The 24,514-nt window shown below is 30.0% G+C and overlaps 1 protein-coding gene across 1 annotated transcript in view; it reads left to right on the top strand.

The window, feature by feature from the left end:
• The first annotated feature begins 14,966 nt into the window (after positions 1-14,966).
• Galphao (G protein alpha o subunit) overlaps positions 14,967-24,514 on the top strand; it is a 131,750-nt gene continuing 122,202 nt past the window's right edge. The window contains exon 1 of the mRNA XM_065514113.1: positions 14,967-15,130. Within this exon, the coding sequence (XP_065370185.1) occupies positions 15,013-15,130 (118 nt within the window). The 5' untranslated portion in view covers positions 14,967-15,012. The remainder of the gene's footprint in view (positions 15,131-24,514) is intronic.

Below are 24,514 nucleotides of genomic sequence, written 5' to 3'. Positions count from 1 at the left end.
AATTTTAGCCGAATACTGATTGTTAAGGAGAAACATAAAGAGAAAACTTAAATTATAGAATTTTAAACGAGAAACTGATGAATATAACTCACATCCAATAATTTATACAGTGGGTCACAATAAAATGGACACTATTTTGCAAATTATTTTCCATTTTTTCAGTATTGAAATATGTACATGATCTTTTACCAAATACTACACATATATTTTGAAAGCTTCTTAAAATAGATTTAAAATGTGATTTAAGCATCCCAAATTATTAACATATTTTGACCCAGTTCCTGATTTTTGATGTCTGATCTGAATTTTTTTTTAAATCTTTTTTAGTTAAAAAATTATCGTAGCCAAGATTTATAGCTTTAATTTAAACCTTTTAAATTATTGGTTTTATTGATCGAAATGCGGATTCGAATAAAAAAGGTTTCATAACTAACAGGATATGGCCTGGAGGAAGAATTTTAAACTCAATGATATGTTGAACACCGGCTTCGCAAAAAATAGTTTTCTTTAAAGACCCATAACTTGGGAATATGATAGTAAATATGGCCGTAAGATACGTTAAATAAAAGCCTGAAATCGTGTGAATAAATTTATTAAATAGTAAAATTAATATGTTAAATCCTGTTAAATTATCGGTTAAAAAAAATTAAAATTTTGACATAAAAAATACACTAAGTCCAATATTCGAACTTTGGAGGACATTATCTCGGGAAACCGGGACTATCGACAAATATACCATCATGTTCAGCATAAAAAGAGTGGCGCCCATAAACTAGATTTCAGACAAAATGATTTACGAACATTTGAAAACGAAAATAATAAACGATTTAAGCTAGATTGAAGCAAAAAACAATCTGTGATAAATATTCAATTAATAAATCAGTAGTTTAAAAATATCGTGAGTAAGATACGTAAAAACCCAACATTTAGGAGGGAGACTTCCTAAAACTAATCAAAGGCAAGATATTGGATTGTAAAGAAGACATGTTCCGATTAAGTATGGAATAAAAAATCTGTCAAATGGACCCCCACAAAAATTACACTAAATCTAAAAAAAGACCTTTACTTTAGATTTTTTATAAAAACATCCTACATTTTATGATAGTATATTGACATTACTGTTTATTTCATACTCTGTTAATAATGGCTTCGCTGTTCTGTTTTGCTCTGCCACAACTAACATGCTTCGACTTCTCTATTTTATTCAGCTACATTTTCTCATTTCCATTTTATTTTAACGTTTCTTGTTGTGTTTATTTTATATCTTCTTTATTTTTGCAGGGGGTGGGTTTTTCAATTGGAGTGGAGTATTTGTATGTATGGATGTGTGTTTTGTATAAAGTGTATGTATGTATGTAGGGTTAATGTTGTTGTTAATGGGTAGAGGTGTGAAGTGAGTTGCGCACTCATCTAGTGTTTTCAAGAATGATGAACAAAAGAAGGAATAGAGAAAACTCACCGTAAGTTTTTTTTTTTATTACATTTTCAATTCTTATCTGAAAATTTTTCCATGTACATGCATGCATATGTGTGTGTATGTAAATAAGAAATAGTAGTATAAAACGGAAGGACTAAATGATGACTGTCAACTAGAAAATCATTTAGCAAGCGAGTTGTAATAGGTATGTAGTATTTGTATGTACGAATGTATGAAATTTGTGTAGGTGTTGTAAGTAGCATGTGCTCTATAAACGAGCCTCCACTGACAACACCATCTCCAGGACAATACATATTAACAACCACTATTTAAACTTGTTTGTCACAAAAGGCGACAAATAATAATAATGGAAAAAAGTAGAATTTTTAAATTTCCATTGATAGGATGGCTCATTTATTTAAAATTCTAATTGTTGTCGGTTTTAGATGTCTAAAACATGCTACTTTTTTAAGGATTTTCAATTTTTAACTTGATTGCTTTAGCTGTTTTGCAATCGCAATTTAATCAATCAATTCCTATAAGAACACACATAGTTATTTTTATCTAAATATTTAGGCTGCCGTTATTAATTTCCCATTGTGCTTAATTTTGCTCTACATATGTATGTAGGTAAATTAGGGCAGCCCGGAAAAATGTTTCGGATGTTCCCAACTAATATCAGAATTTAATTCATTCTATACCTACCTGTTCTCAAAATGTTTGTTCTTAGTACAGTATTTGCTGAGCTGGATCGAAGGATAGAAATGCCTTTTTTTATAATTTGCTTATGTGAATTTATAACAGATGTAATCTGTCATTTATTCTGACTTAATTATTCAACATAATAGTGTAAACAACAAAGTTTTTTGATTCGAAATTGTCAAACAAAGCGTCATATGCGGGAAGTTTTGCTTTACTTCTTTAATTTAAAAAAGTACTCGAAGCTTATAGAGAATATGTTCCAACGGTTTCATCGTGCGAGAGATGGTTTGTGCGGTTCAGAAGTGGTGATTTAGACATGGAAGACAAAGATCGCCCAGGACAGCCATAAAAGATTGAAGACCAAGAATTGGAGGTATTAGTCCATGAAGATTGTTGTCAAACTCAACAAGTGCTTGCAAAATCATTGGGATCTACTCAAGCTTCATTTTCAAATAGTTAGCAAGGGGCAAGATTCATCCAAATGCAGGGAAATTGAAGCCGAGAGACCTTGAAAGGCGATTTTGCATGCTCCAAATGCTGCTTGAATAAAAAGAAAATAATATTTGCACCGAATCATAACTTGCGATGATTGGATTTATTACTATAACTCGAAGCGTAACATATCGTATTTGAAGCCCTTTCAACCAGTCGAATCGACACCAAAGCCAAAACTCCATGGCGCTAAGGAAATACTTTGTATTTGGTGGGACCAAAAGGGTACTACCCATTATGAGCTAATGAAATCTGGTACGACTATCACAGGGAACCTCTACCGAAAGCAACTTATTCGTTTGAAGCGAGATTTGTCGAAAAATGCCCAGAATATGCAGCAAGATTTGAAACTCTAATATTCTATAATGAGAACGCTCGGCCACATGTTGCAATACCTGTTAAAAAGTATTTAGAATGAAGTGGTTGGTAGATCGGACCTTGTCCCGTCCGACCTCTATTTGATTGGATCGATGCAGATTGGTTTGTTCGGCTCAGACCAAAAATTGATGGCATTACTCCATTAAGATTTTCGTAAAACACAACAAGAGCTTGCAAAATTATTGGAAGCTACTCAAGAAGCAATTATAAAACATTTGCGAGCAGCAGGATTCATCCATAAAGAAAATAATTTTTGATCCGAATCACCAAAATGGTCTAGGCATGAAACTAATATTCCATCAAGACAATGATCGTCCGCATTTTTAAATCCCTGTTATAAACTATATAGAAAGAAGTGATTGGGAAGTTTTGCCTCGCCCGTCTTATAGTCCAGACTACTATTTGTTTCAATCGATGCAGAACGCTCTGAAATTGGCTTGATTCGTTCATGGCCTCAATCGGAATCCATATCTTATCAGAAAGATGGTAAAAGGTCATAGCTAACAATGGTTAATGCTTTGAATTAATTTATATTTTTCAAATGTTTCAATTTAAAAGCTAACAAATTGGGAAAACTCCGCCAAAATTTAAATAAACTTAAAATGTCTGCCTAAAATTACAAAACTTTAAATATATTTGGACTTGCACGAAGACTAACTAATATTTCATATGCTTCCTTTTGCGAGAAATATAAAATAAATCACAGAAAACATTAAACGTTTGAAAACAATTTATCCTTTGGTGCAGGTCTCCAAAAACTGACGCCTGGACGAACATTTTGAGAAATGGTCTCCTCAAACTAAATTTTAATTTTAGCTGGGAACATGGACACCTTATTTTGTTTCCCATAAAAACGGCGCCAGCCTAATGTACATATTAATTTAATGAGAAAAAATATTCCTTATTATCTTTTGTCAAAAAATATTTTATCATTGCATACTTTTTGGTGTTTTGGTTATTGTATTTTTCTGATAAGATAATTTTATTATTTATAGACTTAAAGGTTTTTTTTAGGAAGTAGTCAAATTTTCACAGTAGTTTACCAAAAAATTTGTTAAACAAAATGTCGGAGTAAATATAATAAAAGATGGCGTAATTTAGGGTAAATGATAACTGTTTTAATCTGGCCTTAATAAATTATAGTATGTAAGCATACATTTTACATTACTAGTGAGTGATTTGCTCCATTGATTGTTTCGAAGAATGTTTTATGAAAAGATGGTTGAAGAAAAATAATAGCAACTTGAGCGTTTAACAAAATAACTTTGTTAATGTATCATGAAAATGCTTTTAAACATGAAGCTCAACAGCTTCATATGGCTAAGTTGATTTCTTTTCTGCCAAAAGACTTTACAAACAAAATTATTTGTCTATTAATCCGTTACCGTATCGTAATGAAGTAACTAAACTGACATTCTGTAAGTCCTTATAATCAATGGGTTATGTAATTAGTTTTTTAGCGACATCAAAGTAATGTTTAGCTTATTATTTGCTGGTTATTTTTATTTGGCAGACTATGTTATGACAAGTAAGAGAGCTAGCTATAAATATTCACCCCTATCTCGAATCAAAATTTCACATGAAGTATGTTTCCATTTCCCATTTTTCGTTCATAAACTTTGTTCACGTGAAAAAATTCCCCATTTTGTGAAATTTTTAGATGAAATTTTGTAAACAATAAACAGCTGCTACGAACAAAATCAACTATTGTGAATGAAAATTTTAGGGGAATATCACGATAGCAATTTTCCCTTCGAGGGAAATGAATATTTCATGGGAACATAAATTTCACATGTTTTTCACGATAGGGGTGATTCAGTTGTGCCGAATCTTATACACCCTTCACCAAAGTATACTTGAAGATTAAAATTTAAAAGAATTTTTAAAATCAAGTTTCTGTTAAAATCAAATATTTGCTATAGACTCGGTTCGGTAGCGGTAGGAAAAAAACAAGGACAACCTCTGAATAACTAATTCATTAATATAGACAATATGGATATCTAATGATAGATACTTCAAAGATCTTTCCAAAGACGTATACAACGCCATAGTTAGTTGGATCTACAATGGGTTAAAATCGGGAAAACTAAAAAGCCAAATTTATTAAAAAAAAAAATTCTTGACTAAAGAATTATTTTTTTTAAAAAAATTAAAAAAGAAATTTTGAAAATTATTTACAAAAATTTAAAATAGAAATTTTGAAAATTTTTTTTACAAATATTAAAAAAAAATCTAATTTTTTTAAAAATTTTAGTGGTGAAATTTTTAAAAAAAATTTAAAAATTAAAAAAAAATTTTCAGTTATAAATTTAAAAAAAAATATATATATATTTAAAGAAATTTAAAAGAATGTTTGAAAAATTTAAAATAGAAATTTCGAAAAATTTAAAATGGATATTTTTAAAAATTTGAAATTTTTTTACAGAAATTAAAAAAAAAATAAAAAATGTATCTATATCTGGATTACTAAGTCATTAATATAGACAATATGGATATCTAATGATAGAAATATTTTGCCTGCTGACAGGAGCAGTGTTGTACATTCAGAGTAAGAGTAAGACCCGCCCTCGTGTTTTGAGATCTGGCGATTGGGCAGGCCACTTCAAAACATTAGCCTCAATGGATTGTAACCACTCAGTTACAATCCTAGATTTGTGTTTGAGTTTATTGTCGTGGTGGAATTGCTCAACTAGGCGCATATTCTCTTCAGCGGATAGATACATAACATCGTTTAAATTGGATCTGAAACCGATTCCAGATTCCAAAAAAGAAATTTTGAAAATTATTTACAAAAATTTAACATAGAAATTTTGAACATTTTTTTACAAAAATTAAAAAAGAAATCAAATTTTTTGAAAAATTTTAGTGGTGAAATTTTGAAAAATTAAAAAAAAAAATTTAATACATCTTTGGAAAATTTTAAATAGAAATGTTTCAGTAATAAATTTAAAAAAAATATTTTTTTTTTTAAATTTAAAAGAATGTTTGAAAATTATTTATAAAAATTTTAAAAAATTTCGAAAAATTTAAAATAGAAATTTTTAAAATTTTTTAACAAAAATTGAAATTTTTAAAAATTTAAAACACAAATTTTCAAAATTTTTTACAGAAATTAATAAAAAAATAAAAAAATTATCTATATCTGGTCTACTAAGTCTTTAATATATACAATATGGATATCTAATCATAGATTTTTTTTAAAAAATTTTGAATAATTTAAAAAAATAAAATTTTGAAAAAAATTTTTTACTAAATAAAAAAAAATATTTTTAAATAAAAATTTTAAAAAATATTGTGCCTGCTGACAGGAGCAGTGTTGTAGTTTCAGAGTAAGAGTAAGACCCCGCCCTCGTGTTTTGAGATCTGGTGATTGGGCAGGCCACTTCAAAACATTAACCTCATTGGATTGTAACCACTCAGTTACAATCCTAGATGTGTGTTTGAGGTTATTGTCGTGGTGGAATTCAACATCAACTAGCGCATGTTCTCTTCAGCGAATGGATACATAACATCGTTTAAATTGGATCTGCAACAGATTCCAGTCATTATATCTTCTATGATATGAATTAGTCCCATATCTTGCCCTGAAAAAACAATCCGACACATAATATTGCACTCCCAACTTTTACTTTCTTACATGTGCACTTCGTCTCCAGAATCTTTCCCTTCGATCGACATACTTCGATCACATAACTGATTAAAAGGAATTGAGTAATTTTCGAAAGCTTGAAGATGTTGGCCTTGAATACAAACCCACTTTTGAATAAAATCAATAAAATAACTGACAATAACCTAATGCAAGCCATCGGAAACAACAATTTTAAACGCCCACAATTTTTAAATTTTACTTTATTACAAATAATAAATAAAATCACAAATAGTTATTGAATTAGTGGTGAATTTTTTGTTTTAAACAAAAGTGTGGTACAGTCATTATTTTTATTTTATATTTTTTCTATTACTTTATTCTGCTAATAAATAAAGCTCGGCAATTATACTAATAAATCAATATCTAAAGGTAATTTAAAAAACACCATATCATAAAATTTTATAAAGGAAAAATAGGAAGAAAAAAAATGAAATAAAATAAAACATTGTATTTCCATTAGCCTCATTGTTAAAACAAATTGTGAGTGAGCTCACAGTCTTTTACTCCATTCATGTCAGAGATGAAAAAATGCAATACAAATTGGTACAATTGCCTGAGTTATTTGGTACAATATTAAAGTTTGTTGGGTTCTCATATGAAAGTTTTCTAATTGGTGTCTTCTGAGGAATTGTGTTTTACCATTTCGCTTTGATGTTTCTTTTGCAGACATGTCCATTTTATTTCAAAATACTAAGTGGCCGAACATATATTTTTATGATCAAATTTAAAGATCCTCAATTTTTGCACTGTTTATACAAATTTTCAACATTCAATGTCCATAATATGAAAGCTGGTATTAATTGTGGACCATAAATATCTGTTCCGCAACAGTTGTTAACAAATCAAAACAATTTATCACCCGAAAATGTTGCCAATTTAACATAATCCTGAAGAGGTACAAATTTTCAACAAAAATAGTACAATTTGCTAATTTCTTTTGCCATCTTTGGCTGTCAATGTTTTTTCTATTCAACATATAAACACATATAAAGTTTTATACATGCACAAACATGTTTGTGTGTATGCATATGACAGAGGTGGACAAAGACGGCCCATTAGCGGTATCTTTCACTAATTGGAACCATCAGTATAGATACAAAAACTTGTCTTACCTGAGGAAGAGAGATATGCATTTTGTAATGTTTTTACATTTTAAAAATGGTGGTTTATTCCCTTTAAATAAACCGTATTCTTTTAATTGCAAATAAAAGCAATAAGTCGTTTAAAAATTGTAACAAGTCTTTATTTATTAGAATTAAAATAACAATTTAAATAGCCAGTTCTTTTTTAGTTGGATTTACTCCCAGACCACATCCCTTCTACCATCATAATAATAGCTAAAAGGTAGATTCCAGAGAGTAATTTTGAATTTTTCTGATACATATTGAAAAGGAACATGGACAAATCACTTCTAGTGATTTTGAGAATGAAGAATGAAGAAAAACACGACATCTAAGTAACTTAATAATGTGGTAATGAAATCCTAAATTTGGCCATTTAAGGTAAATGTGCGCGCCATCCCTGTCATATAATATGATTTCGTTTTTCCTGCCATCAACCATATGCAGGGACAATTTTATAAAAATGTGCAAATAGTCTATAAATTATAGACTGGGAATAGAAATTTTCAGTTGTCGTTTATTTTTTTTTTTTTATTTGCTCCTTCAATTTTATATTTTTTCATTTTGATTTAATACTTGTACTCATTCATACTCCCTCTCTTTTTGCACAACTGCTATGCAAGTATGTTTGTATATACAGTGAGCGACAAAATACAATGAAAACCTTTCTAAATATTCAATTAAAGTATTTTTTTTTTAATTTAAGTACTGAAATCGAAAAAATCTTAATATGTGAACCTTTTCACTTTTTTGAATACGTAGTCCATCTTCGTTTAAAATCTTCCACACTTTTGGACACCTTTTTGTGCTCTTCAATTCTCTTTTAATAAGAGCCCAATATCTCTTCACTGATGTTAGTTCCAGGCAGTTTGGAGGATTAGCCTCTCTTGGTACAATTCCAAAGCTGGCCAAAAATAAGTGAACACATTAAGAAATCTTATGAATGGAAGCATCCTCTTTTGTAAAAATTCCATGATGTAAATATCGGTATTTATAGAGCCTTTTGTAACAAATGTTTGTCTTCTTTTGCCGCAACTGCATTTTGCTTGCCATACCAATAACTTTTTGGGAAAATTTTCTGCTTTTGGGTACTAAACTTATCTGCAACATTTCCTGGAACATCAGCAACATAAAAATATTGACCCGGAAGCTGCAAAAAAAATTCAATTATCATCATTATGCATCATTTTTTCCCCTTTACATTCGTGAGAAGGGTATATATAAGTTTGTCATTTCGTTTGCAATTTCTACATTTTTCATTTCCGACCCTATTAAGTGTGTATAGCGGGTCGATTAAACCATGTCCGCCTGTCTGTTGAAATCAACTTTCCGAAGCCCCCAAATAACTTACACGATTCATACATCAATATCTCCGGAATTCTTCCGGCTCGGTTGCTATTTAAAATCGAGAAAATCGGTCCACAAAAAGCTGAGATATAAGGAAAAAATCAGGACAACCTCAATTTTTGACCTATGTATATCTCGATTACTAAGTTATTAATATAGACAATATGGATATCTAATGATAGATATTGCAAAGACCTTTGCAATGATGTATATAAGACCATAGTAAGTTGGACCTACAATGGGTCAAAATCGGGAAAAATATTTTTTAACCCGAACTTTTTTTTCATTAAAATTTTTTTTTTGTCAAAATTATTTTTCCAATGATGTATATAAGACCATAGTAAGTTGGACATACAATGGGTCAAAATCGGAAAAAAATCCAGTTCAAATTTTGACAGATGGCTGTTGACAGGAGCAGTGTTGCCATTTCAATTAAGAGGTGGGAAATTCAAAAAGTCACGGACTAACACGGAAAATAGTTAATTATCAAAATAAAATAAACATTGAAATTACAGTAAAATATTACTTTATTACTTTTTTACCTTTTAAAAACAGTGGTTTATTTCCTTTAAATAAACCGGATACTTTTGATTGCAAATAAAAGCAGTTTAACATTTGTAACAACTCTTTATTTATTTAAATTTATGCAACAACAGTTTAAATAGTCACTCAGTGTTTTTATACACGTTTATAATTCGCCGAAATACACACACTTAAATTTCACACTTTATAATATACAATTATACACTGGTAATACAGTTGATGTTTACTGTAACAAACTCTATGATTTATAGACAGCACCAAATTCCTTCGAGTATCATCATGATTGTTCTTAACGGACAAAACTAGAATATTCGTATTTTAGAGCTTTCAGTTTTAATCTAAGCAGCTTAAACATTTAGTGTTGCCATACTTACAAATAATAGTAATAACTGCGTGCTATCAACATTGTTGATAAGTTGTAGCTTCTACTGATGGAAACGTTTATAAACATGATGAATGTGCAGGCATTCATTATTCAGGCCGTTAGATTCAAATCGCTAACGCAAATTTTTAACAATATTCTTTTGATTTAGTTAATTTTTCTTCTATATTTTTAAAACTTTAACCCTGATATTTACAATATTTTAATAGAAAACCTGGTAAGTTTGAATTTATTTTAGAAAGTTTCCATTGTATTGTCACCCACTGTTTGTAACTACTCGGTTTAATGTTGTTGCTGTATTGCACACAATTTTCAACAAGTAACTTGAACAAGTACCAACAACAACAACAGCAATAACAACTACACTAGACATTCTTTAAACATTAACTGCAGAGACACAACAACAACAACAAAAATGTACTTAAAACACATACAATTACATACTTACATTACATTACTAGTAGTCTAGCCTTTAGGTGTATATTTAAATGTCGATTACGAACTGTGAATAAAATGCAATGCATTTTAGTCCCTGCCTGCTCTATGTCTCCTCTCTCCTACCTGCCAGCCTTCCTACCTCCCTCCTATTCTCATTTCCACTTGCCAGAGAGGAAATTTATATTGCAGAAAATTCTACTTGAATTATGTTATTGAATTTGTATGATGATTTGATTTATTTTTTATGACTTTTTCTCTCTCAAAAGGCTTTTAACAACAGCAAAAAATAAAAAACTAATAAACCATATAAAGGATATTTGTGTTTTCTTTTTTACTTTTATTTCTGCTCTGTTTTATTTGTGCTTGAAAGCATATGAGCAATACAAAAGAAATGAAAGAAACTAAGCTGCTTTTTTATGCTTTAATATGAAACGAATAAATAGCAGAGTTTAGTGTTTTCTGTGTAAATTTTAAATGCAAGCATTTATTTCTTTGATTATTAGGTTACGAGAAGTACTTCTTTGAAAATATGGTTTAATTTCTTCTTTTTTTTTATCAAACGCTAAGAAAAGTAGAAATTTTTAGTTGCTGATTTAAGGTTATATTCATAATCAAATTTTAAAATTTAAATCAAAGGTTTATAAAACAAATTTTATATGGAAATTTTGTTTTAAAAACCTTTTATGAAGTTAAAAGTGGATTATGAAAAAATGGTTAATGTTTTATTTGAAGAGTGCCGCTGAAGAACACCGATTTCTCACTAAAGCTTATGGTGAATGTGTTCCATCGGTTTATACATGCAAAAGAAATTCTTCATCTTCTGACTTTCAGTTGATAGAACCGATCAATTTAATGTGCGCAACCGAATCATTCGATTAGCATCAAATTCGGTTGCTACTACGAATCTGTTTTCTCTGTGTAGATATTCATATTGTTTATATTAATGACTTAGTAATTCAGATATAGGTCAAAAATAGATCAAAAATCGATGTAGTCCCGGTTTTTTCCTCATATCTCAGTCATTTGTGGACCGATTTTGCTGATTTTAAATAGCAAAATTCTCGAAAGCATGTCTGACAGAATTATTGAAGATTTGGATCCCGAAGATATCTGGGGTCTTCAGAAAATTGATTTCAACAGACAGACGGACAGACAGACGGACAGACAGACGGACATGGCTTAATCGACTCCGCTATCTATAAGGATCTAGAATATACTTTATAGGGTCGGAAAATTTTTTTTTTAAGTCATACACCCAATATTAGAAACAAAGCTCAGCTCGTTTTTAGGTGCCTGCAGCACCCTCCGTTTACAAATGAGACAATTTTCAAAGTGGATGAGTCTTTCAACAAACAAAATGAAAGAGTCTATGCAAGATAATCACGACAAACATTGAAAGTGGTTCCTAGAGTGCACCTGCTTAATTTTTGGGAAAAATAATAAAAACACAACAATTGTGACCTTTTGGAGACTATTGTGAATCAACTAAAAAACACATTCAGCCCAATTATGAAAAAAAAATTCCCCGGGAGTTTTTTCCCTTTTCTTATTTTTCCTAAACTCTCGGGGAATTTTTTTTCATAATTGGGCTGATTTAAAAATTAACAATGGACCTGTCCCAGAATATAAGCCAAAAATGACACAATCCAGTTTAAAGAATAATTTGCAAAATTTTATTTCTACTAATTATTGGCAGTCCAGATCTAATCCTTTAAGTTATGAATTGTGGTTTGTTTTTCAGAGTATGGTTTGCATTACTTGTCTTCCAAATTTTTAAACCCTAAATTGATTAAAGTCTGGAATTCTTCCCAAATTTTAATGCGGCACACTTCTTTACGGTCGGTACTTCTTTACGGATGTGAAACGTGGAAAATCACTGAGTCCTTAATAACAAAACTTCAAATAAATGTTCAAAATAAACAAAATATTTTGTGCAAACCCCATCACAAACGCCGACCTGCTGTCAATTAGCAACCAAACTCCCTTCGTCCACGAAATCCGCAATCGTAAATGGTCGTGGGTGGGCTACACTCTGCCTAAAGACATCTTGAACATAGAATAGGCCAGTTTACAATGGAATCCGCAAGGGAGACGAAATTTGGGACGACAACGAACAACATGGAGAAGATCTGTAGAAGCGGAGCATCGACAACAAGGACTCATGTGGGCTCAAATCCGACTTGTGGCACAAGATAGAAATCGCTGGAGAGTCTTCCTGAACACGTTCCCCTAATATATGAATATTAATTTCTTATTCTCTGTTGTGTGGTAGAATTAAAGTTAATCTGTTTAAATCTGTACTGCGATAGACACTTGGCTTATCAGAATTCGGTCGTGCTGGAAGGCAAACGGTGGACATTTTCATTTGCCCTTCGTTGAAGAGGGCTATCCATGGCATTATGTATGGAATATAACATAGTGCAAATGTCAGTTGCGGCTTCGCTGGGTGATGCGTGTTCAAAATGTCCTATTTTCATTGACTCTGGCACATAAATCAGGTTGAATTTGACCGATGGCATGGGTTATGTTGGCTTTGAGGGCTGCTGTGGATTGTATCTTATTCTCATAGAACTGCGACTTAGGAAAACCGCACAAGAAAAAGTGTAACGGGGTCAAATCGCTCGATGTCGGTGGCCGGTTCACATCACCTCCACGTGAGATGACAATGCAGAATGTTCAATGTGACATGAGCTGTGTGGCACGTGGCGCTGTACTGTTGAAACTGTTTCACTGGTGTCCATATCATTTAATTCATGGTGATAACCTGGCCACAGCTCTTGGATCTCCTGTGGATTGGTATCGTCTCAAATTCGAAATATTGTTTGTTAACGTACCCATTGATCCTGAAATGGGCCTCATCCCGTAAAATACGCGTATCTCGCGGATCTTTTCCCGAACATAACACCCATTTTGATAACAAAATTTTATAATTTGCACGTGTTGTTTAACGATATATCGGTTCATGGTAGCTTGGTAAAACAAACTGAATAAATGACAACCATTTCGACAGATGTAGCTTCAACAATATAGCCGATATGAAATGTCAAAGTTCGGAAGTCCCTATTGGAAGACCCTTTAGGTAGATTGTTTGATTTCTTAGTTTTATTTTTGGAATCGTCTGGAATGTTGTTACACACCGCCTGATGAAAGCCCTTGTTATTCAGCATTCTTTACAATTTGAAGATTTTTAAAAGCTTTATAACATTTTTTAACAACAAGCGATTAACGAAACTGATACAAGGCAAAATAGTAATAGACTGGATCTTATGACAACATCGTACATATATCCTAGGACCTGCTGCAGTTGACCAATCATCTACTTAGCTGGAATAACAACCGCGGAAGGAAACTGATACAAGACAAAATAACAATAGACTTGATCTAATAGCAATATCGTTCAAGGAGACGATCGATACTAAAACACAGTGCAATCTTACATGTGAAAGACTCGAAAACAATTGCACGAAATCGTATAAGATGGAGATGCTTTGTGGAAGCCATATGCTTCCAAGAAGGGTAATGAAGAAAAAAATATTTTATAGGAGAGTTTTATATCATATTCAAAATTTTTAATACAGAATATTGAAAAATATTGAATTTGAAGATTTCAAAATCTTTTTATTTTATTATAAGAAATGATAATTTACAAACTTTTATTTTTATTACGGTATCTCTATTTTTGCTCTTTGCTTATATGGGAACACAGCACTGTACATCGCCCATGGCTACAATGATTTTCAATATTGAGCAGATGGACCACGCCTACTGCTCCCACTTTATAAAACAAATTGCTTCGTAGGCAAATTAGTAACTAGTGTATACTTTTAGGCTTTAAAATAAAAAAACGGTTAATTCTCTCCTTCCATTAAGTGGGGTTTAATGAATTGTGGTTTAAAAATTAATTAAACAAACTATAAATATAAACAATGCAAATTATCTCTTTATGTATACATTTATAAATTATTTAATAGTTATATTTATTTAAAACACAAAAAAATTGGTGACAATAATGTTGTTGCAGAGTCACAATTAATATAAGGCCAGTACTTTACTCTTTAATACCAAATAAAAGAAGAGTAAATACTGATCTATTTTCCCCCTTACTATTTTGCAAATATTTAATAAAAATCTTTTTTTTATTTTTTCTTTTTCTATTTTACTACAGTATTTATTATAATAAAAACGAAACCCTTACAAAATTCATTAAAATTAAATGAATAATAAGTGTCGATAACCCTCCCTTTAATATAAAATAAATAAACTAACAAATTAGTCTTCATTTATAAAATAAATACCATTAAACAAAAGAAGAAAAACAAAAAAAAAAAATATTAAAAGGAAACTCCTTAACACCACAATACCCCTCCCACTTTTTAGGTTGCAGACTAAAGTGTTACGAACTAAAATAAATAAAAAAAAACTTTTTTATACAACTAATAAATCAAAGGCAAAATATTTATAACTTTAAAACAACTTCATCAAACCTCTAAAACCAACTACTACAACTACAACAACAACTACAACAACAAAAAAAACATCTAAAATGGGTTGCACTACATCAGCTGAAGAGCGCGCTGCCATACAACGTTCCAAGCAGATTGAGAAAAATCTTAAAGAGGATGGCATACAAGCGGCAAAGGATATTAAGTTATTGCTATTGGGTAAGTGCACAATTTATTTAAACACTAGAATTTTACCAAAGAAAATACATATATAAAAATCAAGAACACAGTGTGAAATATTGCCATGTTTTGTTTCATTATATTAAATATATTTTCTGTAAAATCAATATGAAATTTGTCTTCCCTCTCTTTATTTATTCTTATATTTTAAAAAAAGCTAATCTCTCTAAATACTTGTTTAAATTGTCACATTATAGCATTTTAGTTTTTTTTATATTTCTACTAGTGCAAGTGTTGCTTATTTGCACAATAAATTAACCTGTATAATTTTAACCCCATTGTTTTTATTGTTTCTAAACCATCATCTGCAATAGTTAAAGTAATTTAACACTATAACCCCACTTTCTATATGCAACAGCAGAAGCAGCAGCAGCAGCACCCTGAGCACAACAACTAAATCACAACAAACTATTCTTTTTTTTCTCATATAAAGCCATAAATGAATGACAACAACAATTGTGTGATGAAGTGTAAAAGCTCGTTAAATGACAACGACTTTGTTGTGTTTGTATTGTATTTAAATCTAAATGTTACTAAAAGCCACAGTACACTGTTTCCCAATAAACGAATATTTTTAGAATTTTACAAAAATTCTCTTAAGGAAATTTTTCCAAATTGAAGTATGTATCTCTTAAGGAAATTACTTCAAATTTAATAAAGTTTCTATTAAGGAAATTACTTCAAATTTGAATAAGTTACTCTTAAGGAAATCACGTAAGGAAATTACTTAAAATTCAAGTAAATTTCTCTTAAGAAATTTTCTCCAAATTATAGTAAGTTTCTCTTAAGGAAATTAATTCATATTGAACTAAGTCTCTCTTAAGGAATATACTTCAAATTTAGTGAAGTTTCACTTAAGGAAATTACTTCAAATTGAACTAAGTCTCTTTTAAAAAAATTATCAAATTAAAGTAAGTTTCTCTTAAGGAAATTATTTTAAATTGATGTAAGTTTCTCTTAAGAAAATTTCTTCAAATTGAAGTAAGTTTCTCTTAAGAAAATTACTTTAAATTGAAGTAAGTTTCTCTTAAGGAAATACTTCAAATTGAAGTAAGTTTCTATTAAAGAAATTACTTCAAATTGAACTAAGTCTCTCTTAAAAAATTACTTCAAATTGAAGCAAGTTTCTCTTAATGAAATTACTTCAAATTGAAGTAAGTTTCTCTTAAGGAATATACTTCAAATTGAACTAAGTCTCTCTTAAAAAAATTACTTCAAATTAAAGTAAGTTTTTCTTAAGGAAATTACTTTAAATTGATGTAAGTTTCTTATAAGAAAATTACTTAAAATTGAAGTAATTTTCTCTTTAGGAAATGTTTTTTTCTCTTTAGAATTATGTTTCTCTTAAGGAAATACTTCAAATTGAAGTAAGTTTCTCTCAAGTTTCTCTATTGAAATTGTCTTCAAATTGTAGTAAGTTTCAAAATTGAGAAAAGTTGCTCTATAGAAATTCACTTCATATTGAGAAAAGTTTCTCTATAGAAATTGAGAAAATTTTATAGAAATTGACTTCAAATTGAGACAAGTTTCTCTATGGAAATTTACTTCAATTTTAGAAAAGTTTCTCTGTATAAATTGATTTCAAATTGCGAAATATTTCTCTTTAGAAATTGACTTCAAATAGAGAAAAATGTCTCTATAGATATTGATTTCAAATTGCGAAATAGTTCTCTATTGAAATTGACTTCAGATTGAGAGAAGTTTTTCTATAGAAATTAAGAAAAGTTTCTGTATAGAAATCGAGAAAAGTTTTTCTATAGAAATTGACTTCAAATTAAGAAAAGTTTCTCTATGGAAATTGACTTTAAATTGAGAAATGTTTCTCTATAGAAATTGACTTCAAATTGAGAAAAGTTTCTCAATGAAAATTGACTTCAAATTGAGAAAGGTTTCTCTATAGAAATTGACTTCAAATTGAAAAAAGTTTCTCTCTAGAAATTGACTTTAAATTGAAAAAAGTTTCTCTATAGAAATTGATTTCAAATTGAGAAAAGTTTCTCTAAGAAATTGACTTCAAATTGAGAAAAGTTTCTGTATAGAAGTTGACTTCAATTTAAGTTTCTGTGTAGAAATTGACTTTAAATTGGAAAAGGTTTCTCTATAGAAATTGACTTCAAATTTATAAAAGTTTCTCTATGGAAATTGATTTCAAATTGAGAAAAGGTTTCTCTATAGAAATTGACTTCAAATTTATAAAAGTTTCTCTATGGAAATTGATTTCAAATTGAGAAAAGTTTCTCTAAGAAATTGACTTCAAATTGAGAAAAGTTTCTGTATAGAAGTTGACTTCAATTTAAGAAAAGTTTCTGTGTAGAAATTAGCTTTAAATTGGAAAAGGTTTCTCTATAGAAATTGACTTAAAATTTAAAAAAGTTTCTCTATAAAAATTGACTTCAAATTGATAAAAGTTTTTCTATAGAAATTGACTTCAAATTGAGAGAAGTTTGTCTACAGAAATTGAGAAAAGTTTTTCTATAGAAATTGACTTCAAATTAAGAAAAGTTTCTCTTTGGAAATTGACTTTAAATTGAGAACAGTTTCTCTATAGAAACTGAATTCAAATTGAGAAAAGTTTCTCTATGGAAATTGACTTCAAATTGAGAAAAGTTTTTCTATAGAAATTGACTTCAAATTAAGAAAAGATTCTCTATGGAAATTGACTTTAAATTGAGAAATGTTTCTCTATAGAAATTGACTTCTCTATTTTCTATAAAAATTTATTTCAAATTGAGAAAATTTTTTTCTATAGAAATTGTTTTCAAATTCAAGTAAAGTAAGTTTATCTTAAGGAAATTACTTCAAATTGAAGTATTATTTGTTAAAAGTATGCAAATGGAAACGGTGTATGCTTCATTTAACTACTATTATTTGTTGCTATTCTTTCTTTTGTTTTATTGTTGTTGCTGTTGTAAGTTTTTCACTAGCGCTGCAATTTTAAGTCATACTTTAACCATTGCACGTTACTACACTTCTCTCTACAACATGTACTTGATGTTGATGACGGCTACAACGACAACGACAACAATGATAATGTTGATGATTGCTGTTATATTACAATAGTGTGTATATTGTTACATTGTTGTTGTTTTCTACACATACTGTAATGTAAGTATGTAAAGTAAATGTAAACAATACATGTATGTATGTAGATTTAAACAGCCATGTAAGAGCTTTTTGCCTGGATTTGTGTGAGTAGTTTTATTCTTTATAATCCAACCAACCTAAAGGCATTGTTGCAGCGACATCAGCAACAACTGCAGCCAGCAATAGCAACAAATATCAAACTAAACCTATAACAAACAACACGACAAGATAAAAATCAACAATTATTTGAATTGCTTTTTTTTTGTTTTGTTCTTCCTAAAGAGTTGGATAGATTGTAGAAGAACAGCTGCAATGTTCAACATGCAATGTGAAAATATTTTTTGGAAAAACTAGAGGAAAAATTTGTGCAAAGTTTTTTATTTTTTTTGTAACACTTGCTGCTGCTCAAGTCTAAAATATATTGGTGTGAAGAATGAAAAAGCCTGACTACTATGTTCTTCTTTTTGAAATGAAATAGTTAGTGGAAGTAGTTTATAGCTAGTGGCGTTTATTGGTTGGTTGTATTGTGCTTGGTTGTCCCTGCCAAGCAGTAGACAGCAGCATGCAATATCAGTCATATTTCTATTGTTCATTGATGACTGACCGCATACATGTTGGCATTACAAAATGAGAAAACTACATTAAAGTGTTGTTGCTGATGACACAGCAATGAAAACTACAACAGTGGCTGCAACAAAATAAATGAAAGTTTTTTGCAAATAACATTCCAAAAAGGAACTTTCATATTTAAACAATGCAAGAAATCAAATCAATCGATCCTTAAACGACCAAGATTCATATTTATGAAATGAGTACTAGCATTAAAATTTTATACAAATGTTCATTATAAAATTCTGTTATACACAAAATGTTCAATAGAAAACACTGTTATACAAAAATGTTCTGTAGAAAAAAATTTTATATACAATTTTTTTATCTATAGGAAAAACTGTCATAAACAAATTTTCTATAGAAAAAAAACTGTTATACAAATATTTTTTCTATAGAAAAAACTGTTATACAACATTTTTATAGGTTATACAAAAACATTTTCTGTAGAAAAAAATTTTATACACAAACTTGTCTTAGGAAAAACTGTCATACACAAGTTTAAGGCTGGGATTTGGGTTTTAGAAAATTAAAATCCCGGGATCTCTAGGCTTTTTCGGGATTTGGGGATGTTTGTTTCACATTAAAAAACATCATATTTAACAATGAAAACTATAGACAATATGGATATCTAATGATAGATATTTCAAACACCTTTGCAAATACGTATGTATAAGACCATAGTAAGTTGGACCTACACTGGGTCAAAATCGGAAAAAATATTTTTTAACCCGAATTTTTTTTTCATCAAAAGTTTTTTTTTGCTAAATATTAAAAAAATTAAAAAAACCAAAAAAAAAAATTTTCAAAAAATTAAAAAAACAATTTGGAAAAAAAAATTTTGTTTACCTAAAAATATTTAAAATTTTTATTTTGAAGTATAATTTGTTGAAGGGGATATAAGATTCGGCACAGCCGAATATAGCTCCCTTACTTGTTTCTAATTTTTTTTTTTGGCTTCAAAGCGTCATATACAGGAAGATTTGCTTTACTTCTTTAATTTGAAAAAGCGTGCCGCTGAAGCACACCGATTGCTCACCAAAGCTTATGGTGAATGTGTCCCATCGGTTTCAAGGTGCAAGAGATGGTTTGTGCCGTTCAGAAATGGTGATTTTGACACGCAAGGCAGTACTCCATGAAGATGATTGGGAGTTACTTAAGCATCAATTTCAAAATGTTTGCGAGCAGCAGAATTCCTCCAAAAACAGGTGTACCATACAAATTTAAGCCTTCAAAGACGATTTAGCATGTCCGAAATGATGCTTGAACGCTATAAAAGAAAATCATTTTTGCACCGAATCATTATTTGTGATGAAAAATGGATCCATTACGATAACACGAATCGTAAGATATCGTACGTGAAAACAGCCGAATCGAAACCAAAGTCAAATATCAATAGCGCTAATATTAGCAAAAGGGTCCTATCTTTTATGAGCTGCTGAAATCTGGTCAGAACATCACAGAGAAACTGTGCCGAACTAATTCGTTTGAAGCGATCATTGGCCGAAAAACGCCCAGAATATGCAGCCAGACATGAAACCTTAATATTCCATCATGTCAACGCTCGGCCACATGTTGCAATATCTGTTTAAAACCATTTAGAATGAAGTGGTTGTGAAGTTTTTCCTTACCCGCCTTATAGTCCAGACTTTGCCCCGTCCAAATACTATTTGTTTCGATCGATGCAGATCGCTCTCTTTGGAATACTCTTCACCTTAGAAGAGAGTATCCGAAATTGGTTTGATTCGTTCTTGGCCTCAGAAGATCAGCAGTTTCATATGGCGCGGAATCCATATGTTGCCAGAAATATGAGAACAAGTCATAGCTAACAATGTCCAATACTTTGAATAAATTTATATTGTACAAATGTTTCAAAATAAAAGCTAAAAATTTAAAAAAAAAATCCCGCATTTTTAAGACAGACCCAATGAAATATAATTTATACTTATATTATCCAATGTATGGAGCTGACGAATAATATCGTTTACAGTGAACGAGAAATTATTAACAAACTAGTGTATTGTTACGTTTTTACCTTTTAAAAACGATGGTTTATTTCCGTTAAATAAACCGGATACCTTTGATTGAATATAAAAGCAGTTTAAAATTGTAACAACTCTTTATTTATTCTAATTTACACAACAACAGTCTAAATAGTCACTCAGCGTTTTTATACAAATACACGTTTATAATTCACAGAAATACACACACTTAAATTACACACACAGTACAAGAAAGCAGTTGATGTTAACTCTAACAGCGCCTATGATAAACTGACTAACGACTGCAACTGCTGCCACTATTTATACACAGCGCCATCTTCCTTCCAGTAGCTTCATGAATGATATTAACGAACAAAACGAGAATATTCGAATTCTAGAGGTTTCAATGTCAATGTTAGCAGCTTAAACATTTAGTGTTGACATACTTACAAACAATTGTGGTAACTGCGTGCTATCAACATTGTTTATAAGTAGAATCTCTCTTACTTGTTTAATAAATTAGTAAATTGCCATATTTTTAAACCCTTCACCATGGCAAAAGAATGCCAATCCCGATTGGAGATTAACAAATTCCGTCAGTCGTTACAGACTTTTACATTCAAATTGATAGTGCAATTTCGTAACAGCATTATTAGCCTGTCAATGCCAAATCTGAAATTTGATGCTCAATTAGTATTAAATTGAAGTATTCAGGGGATTTTGGATTTTGTAATCCCGAAAATTCCGTCGATTTTTTTTTTCACAAATCTCGGCATTCGGAATTTGTTAATCTCCAATCGGGATTAGCATTCTTTTACCATGGCAAAAGAAGGGTTTAAAATATGTCAATTTAATAATTTATTAAACAAGTAAGAGCTATATTCGGCTGTGTCGAATCTTATATAACCTTCACCAAATTATACACAGAAAAAATTATATTTCAATTCAAACATTTATCCCACATTGAACTGGTTTCAATTATTTCATAATTAAATCAAGTATTCATTTGCTCAAATCAAAATTTCTTGATATTTTCTATTGAATTTTGAGTTTTTATTGAATAGATAATTACACTAGTTTACAAATCAAACATTTTTGTTTGCTCATGGAATGAAACTTGTATTTTTGAGAAGAGCTAGGAACGCTAGTTAATTGACTCAAAATTCAATAGAAAATATCAAGAAATTTTGTTTTTGAGCAAATGAATACTTGATTTAATTATGAAATAATTGAAACCAGTTCAATATGTGACAAATATTTGAATTGAAACGGTTTAAGAAATTGTTTTTTCTGTGTACTTCAAAATACAAATTTTAAATATTTTTAGGTAAACAAATTTTTTTTTTATAGTTGATTTTAATTTTTTGGAATTTTTTTTCGAATTGTTTCAAAATTAATTTTTTTTTTTTAAATTTAAAAAAAAATATTTTGTTTTTTAAATTTTTTTGGTGAAAAAAAAAATTCGTGTTAAAAAATATTTTTGCGATTTTGACTCATTACAGGTCTAACTTACTATGGTCTTATATACGCCGTTGCAAAGGTCTTTGAAATATCTATCATTAGATAACCATATTGTCTATATTAATGACTTAGTAATCCAGATATAGGTCAACAATCAAGGTGGTCCTGGTTTTTTCCTCATATCTCAGCCATTTGTGGACTGATTTTAAATAGGAAACTTCTCGAAAGCATGTCTGACAGAATTATTGAAGATTTGGATCCCGAAGATATCTGGGGTCTTTAGAAAATTGATTTCAACAGACAGACGGACATGGCTTAATCGATTCCGCTATCTATAAGGATCCAGAATATATATACTTTATAGGGTCCGAAAATTATATTGAGGAAATTACCAACGGAATGACAAACTTATATATACCCTTCTTACGAAGGTGAAGGGTATAAAAATGTGTTCCAACTGGTAAATTCATTCTTATTTCAGTGTGGAGCTGTTAAATTCTTTCGAATAAAGGCTGTGATTCTACCGATAACAACTTTAATTTATTTATACGTTTATGATTTATTTATATTTTTAATATATTTCCAACTGCGATTAAAATATAAATTTATTTATACATAGGCAGTGCATATTAAATTTATGTATATTTACATTCAAATTTAATTTTATATTTTTAATAAAATTTAATTTTGTTTATTCATCGATTTACCCATAAAATCTAACCACAAGCTTTATTTGAAATTTTATACCACCCAGTATTTATTGTGCACATCCATACATCGAAGTTGATTGTTGTTTTCCTTTTTTTTTGGAATTTGGGACAAATAAATTTCATTCTATAAATACACTGGCAAAACAGTAAAATAATACAATAAAAATTGTCAGTTATAGTCCTATATACTTCATTATCATTTACATACAAACAAATAAACATACAACTGACTACATTCATATTTATAGGACAATTTTTAGTATTTTGCCAAGAATGGTTTTAACAATCGTATGACGTCTTTACACATGCCGACACTTATACTGTGACAAAATACACACTAACATAAATTCAAACATACATACATACATATCCTTTGTATATATACAGGGACATAAAAAGGAAATTGTCAAAAAAAAAAAGAAATAACAAATTTATTGTTTCATTCTTGTTCTAAATTTGCAAACAAAAAAAACCTTGATAATTCTGCAAACATCATAAAAATGTGACAACACACGGACGGATACGGTAAGAAAGTGTGGTGGCTGTGGCTGGCACAAGTCGACTGTGGGATAATTAGTTGCCTCGTTAATGTTGGTGAGAATTATCAGTGATTTCGGAAACTATTATTTTGTAGTTATTTCTATGGAAAACTTATAAGGAGTGCTTCAAAAAAATGTGTAAAACTGACATTTTTTTATGCTTTTATTTTGAAACATTTGTACAATAGAAATTTCTTCAAAGTATTGGTCATTTATAGCTATGACCTTTTTCCATCTTTCGGGCAACATATGGATTTCGAACCAAATGAACTGCTCTTCTTTTGAGGCCAAGAACGAATCAAGAAAATATCGGATACTACAAAGTGAAGAGTATCCCAGAGATAGCGTTCTACATCAATCGAAACAAATAGTAGTCGGACTGGCCACAGTCTGGTCTGTAAAGCGGGTGAGACAAAACTACCCAACCACTTCATTCTAAATACGAGGGCGGAGCAATAAGTCCGTTACTTTTTGAATGAAACACAGTTTTTTTTTGCAAAACAAAAATTTATTTTTCAACATAATCTCCTTTTAACTCAATACATTTAGTCAAACGTTTCTCCAGTTTTTGTATCCCTTCCAAAAAATAGGATTTTTCGAGGCCCTTTAAAATAGGCATTTGTTTCGTCAATAATTCCATCGTTGGAACTGAATCTCTTTCCACCGAGCTGTTGCTTTAGGTTTGGAAAAAGGAAGTAGTCACTAGGGGCTAAATCCGGAGAATATGGCGGATGAGGTACCAATTCGTAGCACAATTCATATACTTTTGCCGTTGAGACTGCACACGTGTGCTCCCGTGCATTATCTTGATAAAAAAACAAGTAAGAGTGCTGTATTCGGCTGTACCGAATCTTATATACCCTTCACCAAATTATACTTTAAAATAATTTTTTTAAAATATTTTTAGGTAAACAAAATTAAATTTTTTTTTTATTGTTTTTCGAAATTGTTTTTAAAAAATTTTTTTTTTTGGAAAAA

The sequence above is a fragment of the Calliphora vicina genome, chromosome 5 (genome assembly GCF_958450345.1).
Source record: "Calliphora vicina chromosome 5, idCalVici1.1, whole genome shotgun sequence".
Lineage (NCBI taxonomy): Eukaryota > Metazoa > Arthropoda > Insecta > Diptera > Calliphoridae > Calliphora > Calliphora vicina.
Note: the sequence above shows the minus strand (reverse complement) of the source record. Positions and strands in the feature narration are given on the sequence as shown.